This window comes from Monopterus albus, unplaced genomic scaffold, assembly GCF_001952655.1.
Source record: "Monopterus albus unplaced genomic scaffold, M_albus_1.0 scaffold189.1, whole genome shotgun sequence".
In the NCBI taxonomy this organism is placed as follows: domain Eukaryota; kingdom Metazoa; phylum Chordata; class Actinopteri; order Synbranchiformes; family Synbranchidae; genus Monopterus; species Monopterus albus.
This window is the reverse complement of record NW_018128069.1, coordinates 673,412-683,448: the sequence shown is the minus strand read 5'-3', so window position 1 is coordinate 683,448 and position 10,037 is coordinate 673,412. Positions and strand designations below refer to the sequence as shown.

At 44.2% G+C, this 10,037-nt stretch overlaps 1 protein-coding gene across 4 annotated transcripts in view; it reads left to right on the top strand.

Moving 5' to 3' along the window:
* Nucleotides 1-8,632, top strand: part of LOC109970057 (CREB-regulated transcription coactivator 2) — a 29,267-nt gene extending 20,635 nt beyond the window's left edge. For all 4 annotated transcript variants that reach the window (XM_020617370.1, XM_020617368.1, XM_020617371.1 and 1 more), the window contains 6 exons: nt 1,601-2,070; nt 2,415-2,663; nt 2,812-3,003; nt 4,765-4,836; nt 6,402-6,606; nt 7,981-8,632. In XM_020617370.1, the coding sequence (XP_020473026.1) occupies nt 1,601-2,070; nt 2,415-2,663; nt 2,812-3,003; nt 4,765-4,836; nt 6,402-6,606; nt 7,981-8,171 (1,379 nt within the window). In that variant the 3' untranslated portion in view covers nt 8,172-8,632. The remainder of the gene's footprint in view (nt 1-1,600; nt 2,071-2,414; nt 2,664-2,811; nt 3,004-4,764; nt 4,837-6,401; nt 6,607-7,980) is intronic.
* The last annotated feature ends 1,405 nt before the right edge of the window (nt 8,633-10,037 follow it).

Here is a 10,037-nt window from a genome sequence, read left to right as displayed (position 1 = left end):
GCAGCCAAAAGGTCAGGAGGGTGACTGTAAAACAACAGGCTGAAGAACTCCATACATTTAGTGGGTCAAATGGTAGATCTCTTTAAATCAGTGTGGACTGATACACCGGTAGAAACGGATCTGTTGGTTGCGACTGACAAGTGACACGTGTAAAACTGTCCAGAAACATGGGCTGTGAAAGTGCACATGCTACTTAAATTGGTGGTTTGTGTAAAAGATGATTCACGTTTCGTGCTCGTACAGTCACCGTGACATCACTGTGTGTACAGACAGCTGCAGTACTCTGCAGAATGAACATCATAAGACAAGTAGCCCCTTTAGTCTTTGTCATAGACATTTCCCTGTAGTTTGTGATTTTTGTCTACAGAGTTTGATGATTGTATCTTTTATCTTGAGACTCACTAAAACTGAACTTATTGATCTTTAATGATCAGAAATGCTCATCTGGGGGAGTAAGCATTCCCCCTGGGTCCTCTTTGGTTTTACACTTAAATCCCATGGCCTGGGGGGGGGCCTTGAAGTGAGTGACGAGGGTGTGTTTTTTCCACCTGAGGTGAGCGTGGGTAGAAACAGGCTGGTCGTCTCTCTGTAGGGCTGGTTCCCCAAACAGGTGTCTGATTTGTAGCTCTTGTCTGTGCTGCATAAAAATAGACACAGTGCTCATTTCTTAATGGATGTAAACAACATTTTGGTGAAAGTCTGGCTGTTTTGTTTTTACTTTAAAATGAATCGAGGATTTATTTTGTAGCTGTAAACTTCTTTTCTGTCGGCATATTTCATCCCTAAGCTGCTGGATTCCATGCTGCAGGGACATCAGCCTGATCATTCAAGTGTAATGAATTGATTTTTTTTAATTAGTCAGTAAACGCCAAATTACAAATGTTAATTTAATTGTTCAATGGGGCATTTCACTAAGTTAGTACAGTTGTTTTTGTTCTTACGGTGTTTATTGCTAATCAGAGATGCTGTCTCTGGAGAAGAAGATGTCATGGTTGTGTCATCAGGGTGGATTGGTGCACCTTGGGAAATGCAGTGCACCATACTAGAAAATGAAAGTCAGAATGTGTCTACCACTTCAGTTTTGGCCATTTTCCTCCACCCTCATGGAGGATGTGTGTTGCTAAAGTATTAAATGTGAGGATTTGCTCCTTTTCTGTTTTATACCATTGTTGGATAAAACGACATGTTATCTTGATATTTGTGGTTTCTCATTATTGCCTGACATTTTCTAGACTGAATGATTATTCTGTTAATCAACAGAATTAAGATTTATTGATGATGAAAATAATCATTACTTGTAGCCCTGTAATTATGTGGGTTTGCTGTGACATTAAGATTTCCCTTCAGTAAAGCTGGGAAACCAAACCAAAAGCATAACACTGACCATGCCATCTAGTTTCTGTGATTAGTTCATCCACTACAGTGTTGTAATCTCTGAGGTGCAAGATGCATTCAGTTCTCAAACATGTTTGCATTTTATTCAGTAAAAAGACCTTTTATAGGACTCTGCTTTGTCTTTTTTATAAGTCTCTATTCAGCCTGTTTGGATGTTGAGGATATGTCTGTGATCATACTGTTGTGTTTTGTTGTCCCTCCTCAGGTCTCCTGGCGTCTGTGCAGAGCACGCTTGGTAACCCCTCCCTGCAGTCGTCACTAAGCAACCCCAACATCCAGTCATCGCTTAGCAGCCACTCCTTTTCCAACTCTCTGAGCTCCGCCTCCCTGCACTCGTCCCTCAGCAACCCCTCACTACAATCGTCCCTCAGCTCCTCCCCCTCTCTGCCATCCTCCCTCAGCAGCCAATCGCTGCACTCTTCCCTCAGTAACTCCTCCCTCCAGTCAGCATCCAGCGGTAACCCCAGTTACAGCAGCAGCATGGGCGGCTCCAGTTCCTGCTCCTCATCCTACTCACCGCTGCTCAGTGGACAGGGTCAGCCGTCACTCAGCACATCACCACGGAGACGAGCCCAGCTGTCCCCGCTCATCCTGCCCATGGGAGGGGAGTCACGGAGGCATCACTCAAAACAGTTCTCCCCAACCATTTCCCCCACTCTGTCCTCCATCACACAGGTAACACACACACCTTTTGAGCACATTTACTCAAGGCCTGTACTTAAGTACAATTTTGACATATTTGTATTTCAGTGTTTTCGTTTTATGATACTTTGTACTTTGCTACATTTATACAGCAGCTGTAAATGCTAGTTACTTTGCAGATTGAGGTGAATAGTACAAAATATAATCAACAAATGAACGATGACATATATGTTGAAAGAAAGGTTTTTGATTACTGGGGAACATGTACAAACTATCCTAAACATGCTGGCTGTAGAGCTTCCTGAACTAATCAAACACAAAGACATTTACCAGTATCCAGCATATGGCTGCTGCTAACATCCTGCCTCCGCCTTCAGGGCGTCCCCCTGGACACCAGTAAACTGCCTCTGGACCAGAGGCTCCCTCCGTACCCACTCAGCCAGTCCCACCAACACCAGCCAGGCTCCCACCAGCCTCTGCCAGGCTCCATGCCCGGCCAGCAGCCCTCTCCATTGGGTCAGCACCACCACCAACAGCTGCACCGCCAGCAACAACAGTCGCAGTCCATGCAGCAGCTCCACATGCAGAACCTACGCAACCAGCACATGCAGCAGCACTTTGGAACAGTATGATTGTCCAGATTAGTATATGGAATAGATAACACGTAAAGAAAAACTAAAACAGACAGCTGGTTTGAGATGTTTCTTATCCATATAACACCAACACTCACCTGTGCATCTGAGCTCACAGTCATTATGTCGTGTGTCCCTGCAGCAGAGGACGGTGGGGCCGCACATGAACACAACCAACACGTTACTGATCAAGAACGAGAGCGCATTGGACCCATGCAACCAGAGCTCTTCGTCCTCTGAGTGTCAGGTCAAACAGGAAGCAGAGCAGCAGAGAGCGGGCGGCCTCCCACAGCTCCAACAGATCAGCCATAACCTGGCCGCAGACCTGTACAACGTAAGTCAGAAACAACTGCAGCTATATGATCCATAACAGGGTTGATCATCCATTCATTGTTGTCTGAATTTCTGTATTAGAAGAGTTTGTCAGAAGGACGGCTCACCATTTGTAGCCTTAATGAACTGTATTTAATCATCTGTGTATACCCTCGTTCTTAAAAAAGTGATATATAAATAAAATAGCTATTTCTAAAATAACAGTGTTTATTCACATTAAAGGCTTTATTGTTAAGAAACTGATTAACAGGCACATTTGGAAAGTTAACACTGCTTATCTGTCAGAATCAGAGGTGTCATGTTCCCAGTGCTAAGGTGAACTGACTGAGAACCATCATCTGATGCTATTTATGGAGCTTGTGGTGAGAAGTCATTTGATCAGCCAAAGTTAAAGAGGCTTCCGGACGTCGACTGTTGCAGCCTCAGGAGTTTGGCTGTTTAGGGCTTCTGCAGACAACGTGGTGATTTATGAGGAACCTTTGACAGCTGAAAGGCTTATTCTTTAATCTCTTTTATTTCTGAATTTGAAATAAGCAGACAACTCAAATTATACACACTCAACTGTTCATGCCTTGCGAGGGGCGAAACTCGCTACAAGTCGATTTGGTGGAGTCACACCTGCCAAACCACACTGTCCTTTTCGCACCCCATCAGTGCCACCCTGGGAAGGCAGCTAAGATGGGCCTGTAGTCAGAGATGGCCTCAGCTGTGCCTCTGTGGATGGCTCAACCCCATGCGTTTAACTTCCAACAAAACTGTACATACATTCACAGAACTCTCTAGAGAATATGCACAGTTATTAATGTGAGCCATGTGTAATCCTAAAAATAATCTCCAACCACTGTCGACTGCAGAAAACTACCTGATGAATCACCATGTGTTGTTCCCTGTAGCGAACGTGTCAGGGCGGCTGTCAGAGGTCAGTTCAGGACGAGGAACGAGGCAGGCTTTCTACAAGCTGTTATAGGAAAGCAGACAGAGCAGGCTCAGGATTTTAAATGAGCAGGAGACGCCATGTTTGATGTGCCAGTCCAACAGGCTTCATGTTGAAGCAGTAGTCACTCCAGAACCTGACACATGCATCTTATTTTTAGTTCACACAGCCTTCTACTAGTGGAGGTAAATGTGTATTTCCCAAACAAGTGTGTAGTCCTGTACAGAGCTGTGGTTTCACCGGGAAACGAGAAGAGATCACCTCCTAAAACATCATGTCCAGACACCGTTCTCCTCCTCAGCCTATAATTTTATGTAGATTTAATACTAGGTTTAAAATATGTGCCCAGACACTGCATCAGTCGCATGTAAGTGTTGAACAGCTGTAATGATTATTTATACATGTCCTTTAGTGACACATGATGTACTTAACAGAGCGGTGCTACTCGCTTGTTTAGTACATTGTTATTGGAGCCATATGCTGTTGTTTGTGTTGTTTGTTTTTTTTTTTTTAACTTTTATTACTATTTTTGTCTTAGTTTAGCCTGTTGAGTGTGTATAATTTGAGTTGGTCTTACTCTGTGTTGGAAATTGAGTCATCTGTTAATGTGATTAGACCTCATGAAGAACAGCGTCTGTTCTGACTGGAAACCTATCTAATGAAATGAAAGCAGAGGTGTGGCTCGGCTGACACAGGACCAGGTGGCCTCACCGCTGCACACTGCGTCTACAGTTCAAATGACTGTAGACACAGTGTGATTGTCCACAAATGAACTTAAAGTCTAGGCTTCCATTTTTCTTGTGTGTGACCAGTGCTTTGTTTTCCCAGGATGCCTTGTTCAACTCTCTGCTGGACGACCCCTACCTAAGTCTGCAGCTCACAGGCAAATCCAACCAGCAGGTTAGCAGCTTGCTTTCACCCGATGTCATCTGATCCTGTAAATACCATTGGCTGAAGGGAGGGTGATGTCACCCACTGGTGCTGGAACGGATCCTTTTAAACCCAGCAGGGTTTGTTTGTGAATATGTTGTCCTGTTTTGGCATCAGAGCTGAATTTATCCATGTGACCTTCTTCCCAGAGGTCATTTTAGCTTGGTTTAAGAGCGTGTGGATGTGGGATTGGCTGTTTTCAGAAAGTTACAGAAATAGTGGGACACAGACCGCCCTTGAACCTATCACCGGGAACGTGTCTGGGGAAGGAGTTTGCAAAGTTATAGAGTTAAATACTGACTCTTATTGTGTATTGCAGGATATCAAATGTGACTGGACTGGGATTGGGGGCAGAAAACTTGACTGGGGCATCCTTAGTTTTAGCCCCTCTCTGTTTATGTTGTTTGGCTCACTTCTGTGTAAAACCACATTCCACGGTGGGGGTGGGTGCATCTCTTTTCTGACTGTTGCACCAGAATGACAAAAGAACATGGGTTACACAAAGACCAGTCAAGCTTAGGAAGACCATTAAACTTAAGAAAACCCAGCTGGTGGTAAAGGTGCCAGCCGTGAAGTACTGCACACTACATCCAGTTTGAGTCCAGCCAGGGACTCGGACTCTCTGGCTGGACTCCCGCCCCTCGTTTTCTGTCAGCTCTCGACTGTAAACATTTCCAGTAAAGGCATCGCGCTGTATTCATGAGGTCCAGAGAAACCACATGTATTTCTAGTTTATTTTCACAAACTGAAGGAGAAGCTGGGAAGAAATGGAAATATTCAATGTAAATAACAAGGGAGTAATAGGTAACCTAAAATGAGTAAAACATGGACAAATAGAAATTATTTAAAGTTTTTATCTAAGTACTTTAAAGAGGATACGATTTATTGGGTTCTTTTAAATCCTGCTAAAAATTAGCCAAGGATGGCCCCAGAAGCCAGAACGCTGCACGGGGGGATTTTAGAGAGTTGGCTTCACACAAGTCGTGACATCAGAGCTTGATAGAGACTCTACAGGCTTCTTGTAGAACTTCATGAGGCTCAGTCGGGGTTTACTGTGGTTTATTGTTCTTTACAGGCTGTCCTAAGGTAGTATTTCTCTAATAGCAGAGAACCCTCTGTGCTTAATACTAGAGCATTTGTCTTACTTCTTCAGTCTGTCTGGATACTTTGTTCTTCTAAATCCCAGATAAGCTCAAGGCCGTTTTGGAAATTCAGCACAAATTCCTAGATGATGGTTGGGATTCTTCTGTGGGTTTGGACAGCAAAAGATATTAACTGACATGTAGATATGAACAGACAGACTCCCAGCCATTTGTACCCACATTATTAACACAGTTGTGATCCTCAAGACATTTACTGGGTGAAATTATTAAATTTCCAAGTAAAATGTGTTTTATTTTCACATTCCAGTTTAATCTTGTGGCCATCAAAAAAAAAAGCTTTGTAATAAATTATTTCCATAATAAATAAATGTTTATACCCTTCCATGGGTTGGTTTCCTGCCTTAAATGTGGACCTGTTCTTTCCATGTCCAGCTCACAGCAGAGAACCAGGGCGACGGTCTGTCCCTGAACCACAGCGCTCTGAGCTGCGGCAGCACTGATAAGACCCAGTTCCCTTCCAACACCCAGGGGCCCTTGGAGCAGCAGGACCCCGGGGACCAGCACCTCCTCAACAACCAGAACCAGAATTACAACTGCTGGGACGGACGGCATAACGTGCCCAACATCATCTTCACTGGTCAGTAGAAACTAGTCTTCATGCTGTTTCATGTTTTTTTCTAGCCCCAGTTGACCAAAAGTTTTTGATGCCTGACCTTAAGAAATATGTTCTAATATATAAATGCGTTTGATTTTTTTAATACTCGTTTCTATGCTATATAAACCTGTTCAGAGTTTATGTTTGTAGAATTTAAAAGACACTGGTAAAAAAACAGTGTAAACAATATGTATAAAATTGTATATAGTAAGTGGATAATGTCCAGCAACAGAAACAAGGCAAAGGAAGCAAAATGATAAGACACTGAAACATTTTTCTGCGACTATCTTCTATAAGACACAATTCACTTAGTTTATTAAAATCTTCCTGAGCGTTGACTTGTGATGCTTAGGGAAATGGAGGTGAGATGATTATCTAATCAGAGAGAAAGGAATTGATTTGAAAGTCAGACTAGTAGAGTTCCCCTGCTCAGGCGTGTCGTTACATGAGTACATTCATAAAACCTTAGTGTTAGGAGTTCATGAGCAGATGTGCAGATTTGTGCTTCTGAAAAACCATACAACCTGCTTCCTCACCAAAAGAGACTGATGTGAACTGAACTTCTTCTTGTTATATTGATGTTTGTTAAAAAAGAAGGTGTGATTTCTACTGTCCCGGAGAAGTGTCTCTAATGAACCTGAGCCTTACCATCAGAGAATAATTCAGCATCGTCCTCTCTGTTAGTCAAAGCCAGCTTTAAACGTCGCCTCCCTTGTGTGTATCACAGCCTCATACCTCTCCTCACTGGAGACCAACACATGTACTGTTTCCTCCTGTTTGACTAAAAACTACAGACAGCAGCTGTTTTAGGAAATTACTGACTTTTTAAAACAGAGGCTATGTTATTTTGTGAGGTGTTGTTCAACATTAAAGTCTTCAGTAGGAACCGGTGAGCTTTGAGAGATGGACCTTGTTGTTCTGCCTCTGCACATGAGAAATATTTAGAATAATGCCAGACTTGTATTATTCAAGGCCTCAAATGTAAAAATGTTGCATCTTCATGGTTTGGGATGATACAGTGTGCAGGCCACCTGTCGTGTGGGGGGATCTGCACCCGGTCCACCCACTTTGTACTCAGTTGTTTCACAAACACTCATTCATTCTTTCTCTGGTTCCAGCTTCTCAAATGTGAGCAAAAGGCAACTTTAAGGCTCTGGCAGCCTGTGAGGGACAGTTTTCAGTATGTTCTGACATTTAATATACGAAGCAATGAATCAGAAAGAACAGTCAGCAGAGTGATTGATAATGAAGGGGCTTCAGGCAGATTTCAGCCATGTGTGCAGGTGTTCTGATGATCACTGACTTTGTAGTTTCTCTGAAGCTTTGACCATGCCCGCCGTCCCTCCCTCCCTGCAGGAGACTCTCCACCGGGTCTGTCCAAAGAGATTGCCAACGCCCTGTCGCATGTCCCTGGCTTTGAGATGCACCCTTTCTCTCTGGATGACCCGCTCAGGATGGACCCCCTGGCTCTGGACATGCTGGACGGCGACCTGATGCTTGCAGACCCAGCTGTGGAGGACTCTTTCCGATCCGACCGGCTTAAGTGACCTCTTCCCAGCCCCCCCCTCCGCTCCAGCAGCTTGGTGGTAATCCAGCGACGAGACGACCACCTGGACGGAGGTGAAAAGGACGGGGCCCATTCATCGCTCCCCCCCTCCCCCACCCAGCCGGCATGTAGAGCGAGGTTTGGATGCAGCTCAGGATTTTTTTTATTGTTAAAGAGAAGAGCCTGAGAGTTCTGCCGGGTGTCGGGATGAACCAAAGGAGGGGAGCTTTTCTGTCAAAGGCACTTATCTGAAAACGCTCTTACAATGCTTGAAGTCAAGAAAGATGCTTCTCTTTTTAGGCATTAGCTTGTACGTGTCTTATCTGCATGTTAATGAACAGTGCACTCACTTAAATGCAAGTACACAAGAATAAAATGCTCAAGTGACGTCAGCTTTATGTAAGAAACGTCTGTAAAAACCAGCAACGCTTGGAAGATCTTGAAATGTGCTATGCATCCTGACAGACATGCCCCTGAGCTTTCTGACTGTTTCTGTTACTGCTTCATCCAGCGGCCATGTTGGACTCTTTTACCCCAGACTGCCATTAACTTAGGACCTAACCACCAGTCAGACACCAGTAGTTTGGCTTTCTCTGCTTCAGCTGCCACTTTGACAGGATCCTAGCCATAGTTTAGAGCTTTATATATTTGAAAAAGAAAAATGTATTTAACAGCCTGAGGGAGGTGCTGATATTCTCCCCAGGCCACAGCTTTTCCAGGTCTTGTCTTAACACCAGATGGAGGATGAGTCCCGAGCTCTCAGCATGCAGCACAGGAGACGTGAGAAAACGCACGTCCGATGTGATCACAGACCATCAGTTCACCCTGTAGCTCCTACATCACTGCCAGTGGGACGAGTGTCATTGTTGAAGCTTCTTCAGAGACTTGACTGAGCTGCAGTCTGAAGCCTGAACATGCAGAGTAAAGAAAACCACCTGTTTGACGTTCAAATCTGCCTCCCAAACTGCCCTAAATGTCTCTGCAATAAACACGTGTTCTTCACAGCATCTTGTTTCAGCCTTCAGACTGCAGCTCAGAAGGGTTGGGTGTGTTCCCGCCTCGTGTGCGTGCTGTCTGTCCCAGAGGTCCCACTCTCATCCACATTCCCTCGAACAGAGACAAATGCTCACAATGTGTCGGATGCACTTGCCTTTTGTTATATATGGATGATCCGTATTTTATTTCATTCAAGAAAATGATGCATTTCACTGATGAATGCGAAAGTGTTGAATGACACAGAGTGAGGAGGTCGAATGATTCATCAGCAATTGGAACCCGTGGTTCCTTTACACCTCGAGAAGAGAGGAATGCGTCGAGGTCTTGCATCATTCAGGTGTCAGCCGGCGTCATGTTGTGTGGAAGAACCCCAAGCACTCATATCTGCATCTGTTTCTGTTGAGACGGCTATGTCAGTTGCCCCCTCAGGCTTGAGCTTTACTGTCCCATCAGGTCAGGTTTTTTTTTTTTTTTTGAAGGGCAGTTCCACCGAGACAGACACTGATGTTGCCGTTTTATCTGAAGCCCACAGAGTTGTGAAATTTAATCATTGTGTGCACAGTTCTTCTTTCTTTCATGGGTCTTTCTGAAAAAGTGAAACGTGCCTTGAGTTTAGTCGTCGTCCTCCTCCTCTCAGCTCTGTTGCAGCAGCTGCTATTAGACATTTAAACCCTGTTATTTTAACAGTTACTTTGTGAGCACAGAAGAAGTGCTAATGTCATCCTAACGTGGTTTCATGCTTGTGCATACAGTCATTTGCTTGTTGAAACTCTGCTGTCGACTTGCTTGTCGACTCACCTCATGATGAGATTGTAGGTGAAAAGTGGTGTTCAATAAACCAGCCATAGAAGTATTGGAAAAACAAGATGAC